This window comes from Podarcis melisellensis (assembly GCF_964234715.1).
Source record: "Podarcis melisellensis genome assembly, chromosome: 4".
Classification (NCBI taxonomy): Eukaryota; Metazoa; Chordata; class Lepidosauria; order Squamata; family Lacertidae; genus Podarcis; species Podarcis melisellensis.
The window spans coordinates 67262133-67279878 of NC_138531.1; the positions used below are offsets into that span (position 1 = coordinate 67262133).

The 17746-nt window shown below is 43.5% G+C and overlaps 1 protein-coding gene and 1 long non-coding RNA gene across 2 annotated transcripts; one reads left to right on the forward strand and one right to left on the reverse strand.

The window, feature by feature from the left end:
• Window positions 1-4096: 4096 nt before the first annotated feature.
• TAGLN3 (transgelin 3) lies at window positions 4097-14585 on the reverse strand. Its single transcript, XM_081908574.1, has 5 exons — window positions 14450-14585; window positions 13934-14115; window positions 12716-12890; window positions 6436-6538; window positions 4097-4639 (listed from the first exon to the last, which is right to left on the reverse strand). Exons 2-5 carry the CDS (start codon window positions 14111-14113, stop codon window positions 4498-4500), a joined length of 600 nt encoding a protein of 199 aa, XP_081764700.1. The 5' UTR covers window positions 14114-14115; window positions 14450-14585; the 3' UTR covers window positions 4097-4497.
• A 348-nt stretch (window positions 14586-14933) lies between these two features.
• LOC309368500 lies at window positions 14934-17746 on the forward strand. Its single transcript, XR_014167793.1, has 3 exons — window positions 14934-15429; window positions 16543-16703; window positions 17604-17746. It is a non-coding gene; the product is annotated as an uncharacterized lncRNA (long non-coding RNA).

Here is a 17746-nt window from a genome sequence, read left to right on the forward strand (position 1 = left end):
CAGGGCTAATCCATGACTCTGCAGATATCGCTGCATGCCAGTTCCCAACATCTCTGCCCATGCTGGCTGGCTGGCACTGCTGGGTGTTAGGAGTCCCCCAGCATCTGGAGGCAGGGCTGGCTCAAAACATTTCACTGCCTGAGATTAAGGACTAGATGGTGCTCCCTTTCCCATTGTGCATACAGAACTGATTATAGACTGCCTGAGGCAGCTGTCTCACATTGCCTAATGATAGGACTAGCCCTGTCTGAAGGGCCACAGGTTTCCCATCCCTGATGCAGATTCTCTCAGAAAACTGTACACTGAGAATGTTTACTAATCGCTTCTAAGATAACATCCTTCACATCTGTTCTGACTGAGATGTCACTCTGAATATAGTATAGCCATCAATGATTCCCAGCTAGCTGCTATTGCTTGGATGAGTTTGTTACTGCAGCTTGAGGATATAGGCATGAATCTAGTGGTACCTGAACACATGAGCCTTTTCCTTTTTTTAAAAAAGGTGCTAAATTCAGACAAAAAATACTTCGTTTTTTCAATATATATTGGACCCATGATGAATAAATAAAATTGATAAATAAAACACAATAAAACCAGTCATCTTTTAAGATAATAAAAACTGCAGCCAACAATAGGATACTAAAATATTATCAGCACAAAGATTATCTTTCTCTTTTGCTGGATGATTAAAAAAAAAAAGATTAAAGTAAAACAGTGCCAGACTTATATGGGGATATATCTTTATATCTCCATGGGAACTTTTATTTTTAGTGAAAGCTGGGCATTTAAGGGAGGAAACTTGAATCACTTCAATGGCCAGGTCCCCAAAAACCTCCCATGGCTACAACCCGGCTTGAAAGGTGGGGATTTGAAGAAGAGGGAGCAGATGAGCAGTAAATGGAAGGGGTGTGTGGAAAGGCCTGTAGGAGATCATTTCAACACCATTTCTCTCACTTACTTAGTAACAGTGGGTGACAGGAACAACTGAAATGTTTCACAATAAACCAGCCACATTTGCTAATGAGCAAACTCCCACAGTGTGTGTGTGGCGGCAGCGGCGGGGGCGGAATCCTTCCTTCCATCTTTCCCCCTCCTTTGTCAATTAAAGCTTACTTGTATTGTATTACTGTAATGTTCCCAAGCCTTGATTTGATTGAACTGGCTAACTGGATATCCTAGGATTTATTGTGTTTCCTGTCTGTTGTAATAAGCTTTGCTTGGGCTGACGCATTCAGAGCAGAGCAGACCAGGCTGGGTGTAGGAAGAGAGAAGCATACTAGTTCTTGCTTTTGTGGGAGGCCATTGTCTGACCAAAACTAAACTGGAGGACTGCTATGATCATGTGACTTTGAGCAGCTTCTGTTTAGTATGTGCCATCATCTAGCAGGCAAAGCATGCAGCTTTACGGATTATCACTGCGGCCATTCCTACCATTAGGCAGAGTGAGGTGACTGCCTCAGGCAGCAATGCTGCATGTGCCAGGTTCAAGGTTCTTTTGCTAGTGCACAAACCCCTGAACAATGCAGGTCCAGAATAGCTTATGATGTGTCTTACCCTATAATAGTTAAACCTTTTCAGCGTTTGCCATTTCAAAAAGTGTTCTTTGAAATATAGCAGGATATGGGTATGACGGATGATGTTTTAGGATCCTGTTGTCTATTGCAGTCTTTATTATCTTAGTTGTGCTTGGTTTTATTGAACCAAAATTCATCATAGAATCAGTATATAGAGGAAGAAGATAGCATCACATTTCTCTAAAAATGGAACAGGCTGAATGGTGCCAAATTTAGACTGATTAATGCTAAGGCCAGGGATGCTTGTGTGTGCACAGTGCAGTATTTGGGTCTCAGATGCCTTCCTGCAGGCCTATTGGGAATCACACAGGAGCTGTGTGTTTACTCTCTATATTATTTGGGAGAAGGGCACTTCCAGATGTAGACAATTTACAAGCATGCTTTTAGAAATTGAATAGCTATTCTCCTTCCAACCCCAGACGTTGGGGGACAATTTTCCTTGAGACCATTGGGTGTAGAGAAATGTTTAAATACTCCCTCTAAGCCTTGTAGGACTCCCACTCCTGCCTACTTTCTGATGTAATGGGAAGGGAGGAGGAGAGAATGAATTAGAAAGGTAAGTCATAAACCAATAGAGTTGGTTTCATAGTAAGTGCCCATGGTCAGAGCAGCCTGGGACTCTTATGTTCAGGATAATTTGGTGTCACTGTTAGTGTTCTGCATGTTATCTGACCATATCATCAGGCTGGCCAGCAAGAAGCCCTCTGTTTCTGGGCAATGTGGAGATATATTCCTGCTCTATCAGACCACACTCGGAGTACTGTGTCCAGTTCTGGGCATTACAATTTAAGAAGGATATTTACAGCCTGGAACATGTGCAGAGGACAACAACCAAGATGATCAAGGGTCTGGAGACCAAGCCTTATGAAGAATGGTTGAAGGAGCTCCATATGTTTAGCCTAAGATGAGACTGAGAGGAGATATGATAGCCACCTTCAAATATCTAAAGGGCTGTCACATGGAGCAAGCTTGTTTTCTCCAGCTGTGGAGGGTAGGATCCGAACCAACAGCTTCAAGTTACAAGAAAAGAGATTCTGACTGAACATCAGGAAGAGCTTTCTCACAGTAAGAGCTGTTCAAGAGTGGAACAGACTCCCATGAAAGGTGGTGGGTTCTCCTCCCCTGGAGCTTTTTAAGCAGAGGTTGGATGGTCATCTGCCATGGATGCTTTAGTTGTGATTCCTGCATTACAGGGGGTTGGACCAGATGATTCTCAGGGTCCCTTCCAACTCTACAATTCAATGAAAAGAACATTATGGCCTATCCAGTCACAGAATCATCGAATCACAGAATTGTAGAATTGGAAGGGACCCTATCTAGTCCAATCCCCTGCAATGCAGGAATCCCAGCTAAAGCATCCATGACCAATGGCCACCAAGCCTTTCCTTAAATACCTCCAAAGAAGGAGAGCCCACCACCTCCCGAGAGAGACTTTTCCACTGTCAAACAGCTCTTACTGTGAGAAAGTTTTCCTGTATGTTTAGTCGGAATCTCCTTTCTTGTAACTTGAAGCCATTGGTTCTAGTCCTACCCTCTAGAGCAGGATCCTGTTCCAGCATCCTGTTCTCACAGTGGCCAACCAGATGCTGTCAGGAAACCCACAAGCAAGACAACAGCATCCCCACCCTCATGGGGCATCCAGCAACTGGCATCAGAAGCATTACTGCCTCTGGCCATGAAGGCATCACTTCCACCATGCCCTTGGATTCCATGGATCCACCATACCCAGCAAGGTTCTCAAGGATGCTGTTGGTGTATTTCCAAAAAACAAAATTAAAAACTGGGTGTGTGGTGAGCCTGCTTGGGCTGTGCCTGCTGGGTGTGTGGCTGGCCTGGGATTCTTTAAATAAATATTTCTTCTGTGTTTCTCCTTCCTTTCCAGAGCTAAGAATATATTGGATGAAGCACCCATTAAGCCAGTTTAGCAACAGCAAACATTCACACCAAGCCTAAAATAAATATAGGATTGTTTGGCTCATTCAACCTTTCCTGTGTTAGGTCAGCCCATTCATTTCTTCTAGGTATAGCACAGGCTTGTCCAACTTCCAAGAGACTGCGATCTACTCCCGCTATAAAAAAAGCTGGCGGTGATCTACCCACTGGATTGACCAAAGTTGTTGGGCTTTTCTTAGAAAGTCAAAGTTGTTGAGCTTTTTGGGGGAGCTCAAAGTTGTTTTTTTGGGGGGGGAGTGGAAGCAGCCCCCCGATCTACCGTGATCTACCACAGGCACCCCACAATCTACCAGTAGATTGCAATCTACCTGTTGGCCATACCTGGTATAGCGAATCTGGACATATAGCACCTGGTTGAAGCTGATGGTTTGTGGGATCATCCTCATCAGCATCACAGCATCACAGACCATGTTAGAGCTCAAAGTTAGGCACATTCTTCTCATTGGTATCAAACACTGCAAAACATATTCTCCCTCCTTGGCTCTTGGAACAATTAAATCAGACCCTGGCTTTGCTCTACAGAAAGCCTTGTGTTTCTCTCTTTACAGAGCAAGTCTTTTTCCAGATTGTTTTTTCCCCTGATTTATTTTTATTTTTAGAAGAGCAAATTATTTCACCAGTAGAGTGGAGAAGAAGATTGCCGAGGTGCAAGAGAGCAAGTTCAATAAGACACAAGTACAGAAGGTAACAAACTGCAAATAAATACAGAAAAACAGTCTTTGCATAGTTCAGAAATGAACATCACAGGGCATCAATGTGCTGTGCGAAGTGGTACACATCAAGCACACAGGTCCACATTTCAGGTTGAAAGGTTGCAGCTGGAAAAAGAAATCCAAAAATCTTAGAAGGGAAAACTTAGAAGCAGATTTTTTTTTCTTTTTAGCATGAACATTAACTAGCTATATTTTTTCCCCCAGTCAGGCCATGCTGTAGATTGTGTGAGTGTGTGTTTAAAGGTGGAGAATGTGACCTATATGATCTGTCTTGGCATGCCGTATCCCGTCATCCCAGACTGAGACGCTCCCTTGTTGCTCCCCATTTGGAGACCGATGACGTTCTGTCCTTGGCGAAGTTGCTCTTCCGAAAACCCTCGCCGGTTCTTTTGTGCTTTCCTGTGAAGAAGAATTTGTACATGTGACAAGCCTGAAATTAGTTCTCATTTGCACATCGCTTTGAGCACTTAGGTGGATTGGTGAAGCAGATCTAAAGTGGTACATGTTCTGGGCTTTAATTCCTGGCATTCATTTTCCTTAAAAAGGAACACAGGTACAGTAAGTGCTGTAGCTCTCATCCAGAGGACAGCAAAGGGCAAAGCAAGTGGGGCATGATCAGAGAAAGACTCCTACTAGAGCAGCCTTCCTCCTGCCTGGTGTCCTCCAGATGTTTTCAATTGGACTACAACTCCCATCGTCCCTGACTAATGGGCCACTGCTGAGTCCCAACGTATCTGGAAGGCAGCAGGCTGGGGAAGGCTGTTCTAGAATTTCGACAGCTTCTGATCCTTCTTAGAAAGGTTCCCATCCACCCTAAAGATCAGAAAACTAGATCTCCTGGGTTTGCTGCTGTTGATGCATTAGCTATGCCCACAAAATAGAGGGGGGAATCTTTTAGCATGGCCAAATCAATATAACGCTTTCCCAATGGCTGAGGTCTTAAGTAATCTGGCCACCATCCAGCAAAACACTTAAGTGGATGCCCAAATGATCTGCTAGATTAAGGCAAGAATGTTGAAGACTGAGCACCATTGTCCCAGGAGCTGGTGTTACAAAATGCATAAAATGCCAACTCTGCAATGAGTTGTCCAGAAAAGTTGGCTCTCTTACACTGGTGTATACTTGCTTTTTTATTTTTTAAAAAATGTTTCATTGCAGGTTCTGGATGATTTAGTCACAGCTGCCGATTAATTTGCACAAATCGGATAATAGAGTTATACAACAAAACTTTGAGGAGAGACTCCATTTTTAAAAGCACACAGCATGCAATACATTTATTTGATTATGAATACAAATGTCTTTGGAATTATCCTAGGGGGATGAAACTGCTTATCAGAATTTGAAAAGGGGCCTCGTGTGCCGTAATTCCAGCAGCCTTTTCATGACAATCTTTCATAGCACTCTTCCCTCATCCCACCCCCAATATTCAGTCAGTCAGCCTCTGGAGTATTGCCTCCTCCTGCTGGTTTCACATATAAATACAGTGGGAAATTATTTAGAAATTTATTTAGAAGTTTAAAATCATCTGTGGACAATTAGATGACTATATTATGTGGTGCAATGGGTCAGTTAATGTAGGCTTGCCATATGTCGAGAATTGACCAGATGTAGCCGGAATTCAGCAGACTGTTACAGTGCCCAGGCGGAAATCACTTAAATGTCCAGAAAATCCATGTTGGAAGTATAGATTTTGGTGAATTTCCCTAAAAATACCTCAAAAACTTCTCTTTTTTGAGATTTTGCTAAAAAAACAAAAAAGAAAGAAAAAAAAGCTCCACAACTTTGGCCAGTTTTTTTAACCTTCTGGTTAGCCCATAAACTAGGGTTGCCATATTTCAAAAAAAATGGTGAAAGTTGTGGAGGTTTCTTTTAGCAAAATCTCAAAAAAAAAAAAAAGAGGGTCCAGCAAATTCTGGACATATAGCAACCCTAGTAAAAATACAATTTAAAGCCATACCTCTCAGAGCATTAGAATTCCTATAACAACAGAAAAGTTTTTAAGAGGTCCACCAAAACTCTCAACGATTTTCATGTGACCCATTGGGGTGGGTGGGGGACAGAGGTTTGGGAACCACCCCGCTCAAAGATTGACAATATGAATTCAGAAAATGGTGAATTTGGTGCTGATTGACACATTTAGTCTACACCCAAAACATGGCCCCCAGGGGGTCCAGGGAAGAGCTATAGATCCTTACCTGTGAAACCATGCTGGATCCCCTCTATAGCATCCGTCATCCCTTGTGACGGCTTCGCTGCCCAAAGCCATTAAAGTTCTTTGTACAGCAGCCATGTCCTTCCCTAGAAAGGCAGAAGAAGAGAGAGATTCTTTACTGCTATGTTGTTCGGTTGTAGTTTTGGCAGTACTGTATAGACACCAGTTCAATCCCAGAAATCCCCAAGGCTTTGTTATCCCATTATGTTTTCTGTTTCTCTTCTGGTCTCATGGGCACCATCAGGGTTTCCCTCACCCAGAACCGCTGCTTCTTTCACCTTGCAAACTGTGGCATGGTTTGCAGTTGACACTGGGGTAGTTCTGCAATTCCCCCCAATACAGTGCAGTTTGGGGTGTTATTTTCACCAATATATACATCCCCCCCAACACTTTAAACTAGTGTGCACATTTCTGTGCATGCTACTTGACATTGTAAAATTTGGAGAAGTGTGAATTTTGGAGGATGAATTGTTTTTGGAATTAGATAAGTTTGCCTTTAAAGGTGAATTGAATCAAATTTCTCCTTCATCCCTAATTCCCAAAGCTATGAATACTGAAGTCTGGGCCTGCCCATTCTGTGTATATCTCTGTATACAGCACGCTTAACTTAGGACCAGTCCTAAGCCTTCTCTGCTTATGCCTCACATTTTGCTCCATGTCCAGTAAACTCATTGCCTTTCCACTACCAGTCAGATCCCTTCCTTGTGTCAAGACCAGACCCTACACTGATCCCTCAGTCTCCCCATTTTACCAAGCCGATCCTTCCACATAAAAATGCTTCCCTTTGCAAAGCTTGGTCTTAGTCCGCATCTCTCCCATACATCTCAAGCTGTATCATATCTCTTTTAACAATTGTGCCTCTCCCAAAGAATCTTGGATCCTGTATTTTTTTAAAGGTGTTGAGAGTGGTTAGGAGACCTTTGTTCCCTTCACAGAGCTAAGATTCCCGAAGAGGTTTAAGAGTCAAACCCTCTTCCCAAGGAACTCTGTATAGTGCAGATGGGGCCTTAAATTGACCTAATTGCAGAGAGTCTGATGCGTGACCCCACTTAACCTCAAATCTAAAGTGGCACAACAATATTGAAAACCATGGAGCGCAGCGTGTGGAAAGAGAAATCACTGCTGGAGCTACTGCAGAGGAAAGTGACTGTGTTTACTGTGCAAATGGGCTGCCACTGATTTCATACCAATCCTTGTTAGAAAAATCATTCGACTCATTAATCTTCACAGCAGTCCCAAAGTAAATCAGCTTTGCTATCTTCATTTAACAAAGGCAGGGTGATGGTCTGGGGCATGGAAAGAGGTAGCATTAAAGTGGGAGGTGAGGGCCATTGATGGCTATATTCTGCAGCCACACAATGCTTCCAGATATCAGTGTTCCATTTTAAGCAGGCTATCCTGGATCACAGAAGCCCATCCTGGCTTCAGTTTGGATCCTGGAATGTCTCATTTTTTGGTCCAGCGCTCAGGCATAAGGACGCTCAGGTGCAACCCTGTTGACGATCGCCAGAGCACCAGATTGGAAGTCATTTTACCAATAATTAGTTAATTATATTATATGATTTATGCTGTACTTGTGAGGTTCTGTTCTGTTATTGTTATTTATTGTTTGCAAGCAGTTTGAGGATTTGTTTGAATATAAAACAGGACGTGGGTGGCGCTGTGGGTTAAACCACAGAGCCTAGGTCTTGCCGATCAGAAGGTCGGCAGTTCGAATCCCCGCGACGGGGTGAGCTCCCATTGCTCAGCCCCTGCAACCTAGCAGTTCGAAAGCACGTCAAGTGCAAGTAGATAAATAGGTACTGCTCTGGTGGGAAGGTAAACGGCGTTTCCGTGCGCTGCTCTGGTTCGCCAGAAGCGGCTTAGTCATGCTGGCCACATGACCCGGAAGCTGTACGCCGGCTCCCTTGGCCAATAAAACGAGATGAGTGCCGCAACCCCAGAGTTGGTCAGGGGTCCCTTTACCTTTACCTTTAAAACAGCATAGAAATACAATCAATTGATCAATTAGGCTGGTGTGGGAGCCAGGAGCCTGAGCTTTAAACTGGGAAGGTGTCTTAGATCAAATCTCACCCCAACCGTAAATTCCTAAGTGATTTCTTAATCTCAGCCCCAAACTGAATCCCCACTCAGCCATGACGCTCGCTGGGTGAGCTTGGGCCGGTCACCGTCTCTCAGCCTAACCTACCTCACAGGGTTGTGGGGATGAAATGGGGAGGAGGAGACCCATGTAGACCACCTTGAGCTCCTTGGAAGAAAGTGTGGTGTATAAATGTAATAAACATAAATCACAAACACAAAACACGTACCAGAAATGTGGAGGGGAGAGCATCATAGCAACAAGCTCCTCATTCCATCCAACACATCTTCTATTGTTGAATGAACAGGAGCACAGATCCTTTAATGAACACACAGGGTGGAGCCTGCACCCACAATGTTCCACAAACATAGACATATTTTAAACTCCTGCAAAGGGCCCAAGCAGAAGCCTTTTCCAGCCCTGCATTCTGCTATAGCACACTGCAAGTCATGGCTTGAAAATGGCTGTCCCAAGTAGTTGATCTCAGTACAGTTCAGGAACTCAGAACAACAGATCAACAAATGATGAATAAATACACCCAGGATCTTCAAGTTCTGTTCTAAGCTTTTCTTACAGGGGCTGGGGGACCTGTGACTTGCCAGACATGGCTAGACTGCAGCTTTCATCATCTGCTGATGCTTGGCCATGCTGACTGGGGCTTATGGGAGTTGGCACCCACCACTATATGGAGGGCTACAGGTTCCCTACCCCGTTCTATAATTAGGTAAAGGTAAAGGGACCCCTGACCGTTAGGTCCAGTCATGGACGACTCTGGGGTTGCGACGCTCATCTCGCTCTATAGGCTAAGGGAGCTGGCGTACAGCGTCCAGGTCATGTGGCCAGCATGACTAAGCCGCTTCTGGTGAACCAGAGCAGCGCACGGAAACACCATTTACCTTCCCACCAGAGCAGTACCTATTTATTTACTTGCACTTTGATGTGCTTTCGAATTGCTAGGTGGGCAGGATGGGACAGAGCAACGGGAGCTCACCCCGTTGCAGGGATTCGAACCGCCGACCTTCTGATCGGCAAGCCCAAGGCTCAGTAGTTTAGACCACAACACCACCCACGTCCCTTATAATAATTATAATTAGGGATAGGCAAATCCATCAATTTTAGCTCTCCCATTTACCCATTTTCTGAATCTTAAATTCAGCTCTCTACATTCTGTGTCTATTTGCTCAGCCAGGCTCAGCCGACATTAAGTTTCCAACCTTGGCTCAGTCAAAGATATGCGGGCGTAACTTGCCCGCCCCAAATGAGGTGAAGCTCACTGATCTGAGGCCAGTGTAAGTCCCCAAAAAGGGACACTCCAAGGTCATGGTAGAGGAAGCACCAGAGAGAGCAGACCTAGGCTGGATCCTAAGCCTGTTCCACTCAGTCATGTAATCAGGCAACCTGGCACAGAACACAGTTTTAATGGCTCCCCTCTGCCAGGGTTTGGCAGAGTAGCAGCAGCAGCCCCATTGCTGAATGTAGTTTGGATATGGTGCTAATTTATGTGAGCTTATTTTACACCTGCATGTTATTCACCAGCTTCCTGTAGGATTACTCCCTATCTTGCCCCATGGAGGCAAAAGGGAAATGAGAGGGTGGGCCATATGTCTTACTTTACAGAACACAATCCTCTCTTTGAGGAGATCCAGGTTTGGTCCAAGTTCAGCTTACAGATAAAGATCCTACACGAAGGGAGGAGAGCAGCGTCCTTGAAGTTTCTCATCAAGATTTAGCACCTGGACCAAGCAGGCAAACGGATCACCTATTTACCCTATTTTCGTATTGTATTTCTGTGTAAATTATAGTCATTATTTGCAATTATATATAAATTAGCACATGCAATTTTTTGGCAATCTGTAAGTAAGCCCAAGAAAGGACTTCAGCCACAGGAAGAAGAGCTTGCTTCAGCCTTCTCCCCTGAGAGCTAGTAGCCACATTCTTCAGGGGTTTCAGCTGACGCTGTCTCAAGCCTTCCTGGCCATTATCATCATTACATATCTATAAAAGGGCCATGGATGCAAAAGTCACAGTAAATGGGTTAGACAAGCCTGCAGGCTCATAATCTAATTTAAAACACAGAATGGACAGAAAGGAGGGGAAGTGGATGATTTGTTGATTGCTACATAGGACTAAGAAATAGAAAATAATCAAAACCAAAGGAAATGGAAGAATGAGTTGGTTGTGAAAACTGATTTGTGTTTTTGTCTTGAATCATGTACACAGATTAGACAGCTGCTGCATGCATGCTTTTTCTTACACAGGGATTAGCTCCATGTGAGAAAAATGTCATGCGTGAAAAGATTTTAACATGGCTACTTTTCTGGAAGGTGTACATACGTAGACACCGAGTAGAGGTTCTGGGAAACAACTCATTGTGTAAAGTGGATTCAAATCATCACATGGGTTGACGGTAACTCTAGTCCTCCATAGAGAGAGAGAGTTTTAGGAAGGGAAAACAAATCAAAGAAACTGTTGAATTAGATTGTGAAAATGAAAGATGTTGCAGTCTTGAGCTCAGAAAACAAGCAAAACACTAGTGGCCAAATCACTGCACCCCCTCCTTGCGTCCCACTGACTGGGGTTGAAATGAACAGAGATGTCCCTCTGCCCAGCTAAGCCAGCCTCCTATCACCTGCTGGATGTGTCAGCTGATGGTTGGCCGCTGGCAAAATTCCTGCTCTTGGGAGCCAGTGGAAAGCCTTAAAAGAAGGCATTCCACGGGTGACTGAGAGAGACTGAGCCAGTGTGGACCCTGGGTGGGTTGGACCCTGAGCTGATTTCACTGCTGTCGTGCAATGGCTTAGGATCTGATCGCTGCACCAACTCCCAGACTGCTTCAGTGATCTGCCTGCTCCCCACCCACTGTGCATTGCAGGAGTACAACTACAGGTGTGGTGGTGGTTTCGCTGCTCCATACAACCCCACCGGCAAAGGGGAGGGAGGTTTGGAATGCAGCCTAAATCGCAAATGACTCTGAATCCTATCTTCTAACCCAAAATTCTGACCAAAGCTTGAAGTGTTAGCAAAATTTAGTTCAAGAATTCTCTGTATGCTGTACATGACTACGTACACCTCTCTTCCTTTGAGTTTCTGAGTTATAATATGATCAGACAGTTGGGCAAACATCTTCAAAATGCGCACATGTTGTTCATGGTAGGAACACATGATGCTGTCTTCTATTGAGTCAGATCCACTGACCCATCTTGCTTAATATTGGCTGCACTGACTGGCAGCAGCTCTCCAGGGTTTCAGACAAGAAGTCTTTCCCAGCTCATATCTGAACATGCTGAGGACTGAACTCAGAACTTACTACATGCAAAGCAGTTGCTCTACAACAGAGCTGTGGGCCTTCCAGAAAGTAATGGACAACATGCTTAACAGTTTGGGCTTGCTATTGGCCAGAAGAGGATTAGTGGTTGATCTATAAGTTGTTAAAAGAAGTCCTGTACTTTGCTAGTGGATATTTCCCGTGTGAGTATGAACATTCAAGGTTACTAGATGTCCCCTGGCATTTAGGAGCATGCTTTAATTCCAGAGCATAACAGCAGCATAGAAATGAGACAGTGTTCCTTATTTCAGAAACCTTATTGTGGACCATGCTGACTGGGGCTGATGGGAATTGGAATTCAATAATGGAGGGCCATAGTCTCCCTATCTTTGGCCTAAATGCTAGCTGGGAATTGCCCCATCTTCCAGCAATGGAGTAAGACCATGTAAATTTGGAGTTCCAGTCCAGGTCCTGGTCCAGGCCCGGCCCAATCCAACAGTTTGCCCTGACTGGGTTACTTTAGAAAGCCTCCTCTGCCTCACTCAAGCATGAAAATGGACACTGTTGTGGGAATACTGTTCATATTGAAAATTGGATATTACCACAGATTCTGCTGAACCTTCTATAGATACTACCCTTTCTCTTAGATTTGATTGGTTTCCATCAAATTGATATATTTTTCAGTTATGGATTAGTACAAAAGATGCCATAACCTCCTGGAAAAAATATAAAATCTCTCAGAGAAGATAACAAGCTGGGAAAAACATGGTTGTGACACAACAGAAACAGAAGAGAAAGATAATGACATCAGGGAATTTTCACCCTAGAGACGCGCATGATTAGCATCAGTCTAAGTAGTGTAATATAAAGAAGGCAATTGTCCCTTCAAGAAAAGCTCATATAAATGGATATTGGTACCTTCCCATAAATCCACTGTCTGGAAAATATCTGTTGTTCGTATTCCATAGATTTCTGCCGCTTTCAAGAATTGGGAAATTTGCTCCATTTGCTTGAAAGCCATCTTTGATTCTGTGATCTTTGGAATGGGTTCTTTCCCCTTGGGATGTAAACTGTTTATTAACTTGCACAGCAGCTGGGAGATTAAAGATAGAAGCAGAAATGAAGAGGGGGAAAAATCAATTAGTTCCAGCTGACTAAAGACAACATGTACACGCTATTGAGTTTATGGTGTGGGTGCTCTGGTGCCACTCACGGAAGGAAATCTTCTCAAAAATCAAATCAAATAACCACTGAGAATAATTCTGAATGTGTTAGAAGCAAATAAGTTTTTTTAAAAATAAAATGCAAGCCAAAGCTTCCATTTCTGCAGCTGGACCAAACATGCATGGATGTACTCAGGTGGACAAAATCAAATCATTCGCTAAAGGTTACATAACAATTGACAGTTGTGTGGGAGAGCAAAACGGTAGCTGGAGTCCAACTGTAAGTGCTTCCATTTGGTATACTGTTAAAAACACAATGACAGAGGCTCAATAATTTGCCATGTCTTATATCTCCAGGGCAAAGGACAGCATCTTTGTGCTTATTTGGTTTTTTTTAAAAATCCAACATGTCATTTAAAGTCTTCAGGATGTTTACAAAAACAGATCAGGAATGTAGCATAGCACATTTTACTTTTTCTTTTCTTTTTAAAAACCAACACTGACTGGTTTCTAAAGAAGATAAACCTGGTATTAAAAGCTCAGCTAAAAAAAAAAGAAAAGAAAAGCAAATCTGTTCTTCTAATTGTCAGAGAAATAGTTACCGAATTATATAATCTGCCCATCTGTCTCTATGCACATATACTGGCTATTGTTTCTAAAACCTCCTGATCATAATAAGGAATTGTTTTATATATTTTAATTGTCCTAAAAGAGAAAAACAGTTTAGAAATGAAATTGATACTCTTGGTAAAATGTAAAGTTAAATTCCAATCCCAAAATATTACTTTGTTACCTAATGATTTCTACAGGGTTTATATGGAAGTAGGGTTGTTGCCGGGGGTGGGGGGAGGGGAAACACTGTCCAAGGTAATTGATTAGCTTTCTCCAAAGGAGCTGCGGAGGGCAAAAGTTAAGGAACAAATCTTAAAGCACACGTTATTATTATTGATGCAACATCAAGACTATTACTTACTGTTCCATCCATTAACCATTTCTGGAAATGTTGCCTTCCGGGAGGGGGATGCTCTGTGTTTTCACCACACTGTATGATAATCCAGTCCACCAGCCGACTCTCCAGTTCTGTGTCATATTTCTGTTCGATCTTTTCCTGGACTTCTCGGCTTAAACCATAGCTGGGTCCTCTGTTGGCCATCTCTAGGAAGAAGAAAAACCACTTTATTTAATTTGCAAGAGGTGCAAAGTGCTGAGCATCTATGACCCAGCATCTATTCTGAACATCCTGGAAAGGGATTACTACACAATCCCAAATGCATTACAAAAAAATCAACATCAAAAGCCTCATAAATTGTGATGCCAGTAAAGGGTTTGTGTGTGCTTGCATGAAATCATCAAAGCTGACATTTCGGCTGCAAGTGAAATTTCTGTCGTTGCTAGGAAGAGATGGAAGCATTTCATATTAACATTGCAATTGCCAGCAAATCCAAAGGAATTAAAAGCAAAAAGAAGGCCAAAAAAAGGGGTCTATTACAGGACAACTTGGAATAGCCTTTCGGTGACGCAGGTGATCTGGTGATTTTCAGCAGTGATCTGGGTCCAGAAATGCGGAGACCATCGAAGCAAGAAATGTTGGTAAAATTTATGAAGAGTCGAAGGCTGCTGCGATGCTCTGCTGCTTCTGGAACTGCTGCTGTGGGAGCATCGTGATCTGAAGAAGGCTGTATTGATTTGATTTTCCTCACAGATGAGGAGGGTCAAAGCAGGGGCGTTGCTAAGAGCTATTAAAGAGGCCCTCCTACTCTGTCATGGCCAGAAAAGGATCCCTATTCATCTCAATCCTCTGCAGCCTGCTCCTCTGCGCACACTTCTGCTGTGATCACTCCTTGTATTCTAGGCTTTGGTACTCATTTCTACGTTCTTATGCTGCAGCCGTTGTCATGGTGCCCAGGAAGATTGCTATTAAAAATACTCTCCTGATTACATCCGTTCGGTGTTGGCTTCTTTAAACCCAAGAGAAACCTGCAGAAAATGCATGGAACGGAGCCCGTAAAACAGCAGCAAAGACGTATTGTCAATAAACAGCAAGAATCACCAGTGTAAATTCAAAGAAAATGACTGTTTTAATCTGCTTGAATGGAAATAAGAAAGCTAAGCCGCTAAATGCCATCTCAGAGGAGGACAGAGTTCCCCATTCTCCTCCCCAATTCCCTGCAATGCAGTGCCGGACAGAATATTCCACATTCTTCAAAAGTCTATAACTTTTCCAGTTCTGACTAAGCAAGCTTTGTCATATGCAGAGCTGTGGGAAGCAAGCAAAGGTGCATGGTGGGTTGCAACAGCAGCTGTTCAGAACCAGCCCAAGATGCTTTGCTGCCTGAGCTGAGACAGCAAATGGCACTCCAACCCTGAAGGCAAGATGCACTGCACTGAAGGCCAGGACATCAAATGGACAAGTTGTCTTGGCAGCTGAGGAAGAAAAGCCCACCAGCATCTCTGTCTGCAAATGTAATGGTATGATAATAGTAAATTAAATAGCTAGCAATTTCTTCGCCTTTCATTATACCTAACCTGAGGTGACCACCTCAGTCCTGCTTATCTATAGTAAAGGTAAAGAGATCCCTGACCATTAGGTCCAGTTGTGGCTGACTCTGGGGTTGCGGCGCTCATCTCGCGTTATTGGCCGAGGGAGCTGGTGTACAGCTTCCGGGTCATGTGGCCAGCATGACTAAGCCACTTCTGATTAACCAGAGCAACGCACGGAAATGCCGTTTACCTTCCCGCCGGAGCGGTACCTATTTATCTACTTGCACTTTGACGTGCTTTCGAACTGCTAGGTTGGCAGGAGCTTTCGAACTGCTAGGTTGGCAGGAGCAGAGACCGAGCAATGGGAGCTCACCCCGTTGCAGGGATTCGAACCGCCGACCTTCTGATCAGCAAGTCCTAGGCTCTGTGGTTTAACCCCCAGTGCCACCCGCATCCCTTTTAGCTTATCTATAGTACCAGCTCATTATTCAATGGCCTTTGACACCACCATGGGTTGTGCCTGCTTAACTTAGACCAGAGGATCTCATTCTATTGCTTGCATTGCAAGCATTACACCAACTTCACATCAAAATGTTTGCTTTTACTGGTTCAGACTAAAGCTTGGGGAATGATGCTTTGAAGGCTCCTATATATGTTTTGAAAGCTCCCGCCGTGCAAAATTAGCAAAGGGAGAACTCTTCCCCACAACATCCATTTTGTAGGTATGTGTGTTTTCCTCCCTTGCATATGGGGAAAGCATTCAGATATCCAGTCCTGAAGCGAAGGACAAGGCAGCACCTCCTTTTCAATTACAGAAGCCCACCAACTTGGCAACTGAAACTCTGTCCTTCAACAGAAGGAAAACGTCAGCATCTTCAGGAGAAATGGTTGGGGGTTTCTGCTTCTACACAAATACAGTATTTGCCATTGAGATGACTCAGCTGTCTCACTCTGCCTAATGGTAGGGCTGGTCCTGAGTCCAGCAAAAGGTTCGTCACATGAGTATGCTGATCATGTTTCCTTCTCCCTCCTTTCCATGCCGCTTGAGAGAACTGCTGTCATGTATTTCATATATAGTCATTCTATGTTTCATCTTTTCAGATTTGCAGCCAAGCCTGTTCCATACATTCCCGATTGTTCAGATACTCAAGACGTGAGCTCTCTGGCTTATATAATTCTCAGACTCTCCTGGCTTGACTTGAATACATGAAAAATTCAGTGGGTGACCTCATTTCCCTGCAAGATTTTCATATTGTGTACTGGTATGCATTTATTTTTAAATAAGTCGCCTGAAAAAATTTCTTATGTAACTTAGCTCTCTTAGAGCTCACCCTACTGCACACACAGCATGCTGTTCATGATAAAGAAATGAGGCATCTGTGGAAAATGTTTTTTTTTAAGTACTGCCTCAATTGTGTACAAACAGCAAGGTAGCATATACTGATAAAATTCAATTTTTTTGTTCTGGAAAAGAAAGCTATGAAGAGGGTCTATTATTCTAGTATCCCTGTAATACAAAAGGGATTTTAATGCACTGCATTTCCTTTGAATTAATTCATACAACTCTATAACATGGCAGTGGAAGGTTATTTGTCACTTCAGATCCACTTCCAACAGGATGAGTCACACTGTAAGGATTGTAGTCAACAAATGAATAGTCATTACCTTATCTTTTATGTTGTGAACTGCCCTGTGATCTTTGGGTGAAGGGCGGTATACAAATTTAACAGATAAATAAAAATACTTACTATAAGCATTTGGAAGGGCCACACCTCAGTGGTAGAGTTCCTTGCATGCAATAAGTCCCAAGTTCAATCCTTGCCATGTCCAGGTAGGGCCTAAAACACTAGAAAGCCACTTGCTCTCTGTATAGACAATACTGGGCTAGATGGACCAGTGGTCAGACTCAGTGTAAGACAGTTTCGTATGTTCAAGGAAAGAGCACTCTCTCTCTTGGTGGGGAGGGCTCTATAGCAGGTGTGGAGGACCTTTGGCCCTCCAAAAGTTCTGAATTATTAACTCCAGGCAGCTGCAGGAAGCAGGGCCAATAGCCAGGGATGATGAGATTTGTAGTTCTTTAACCAGTGCCAATGCTAAGTGGAGTGTGGCGCCTCTGCAAATCAATGTTCCAAGCTGAAATGCTAGTTTCATTTCCTCCCAAGGCCAGACATACTGAATGCGTACTTTAAAAAAGAAGAAGGAAACAGAACGTGACTTTTATATATGTGGCTGTATATTGGTGACAGGGGCAGAAAAGCAGAATTCTGAATTCTGGCATACTTGGATTTGATATCCCGCTTTATCA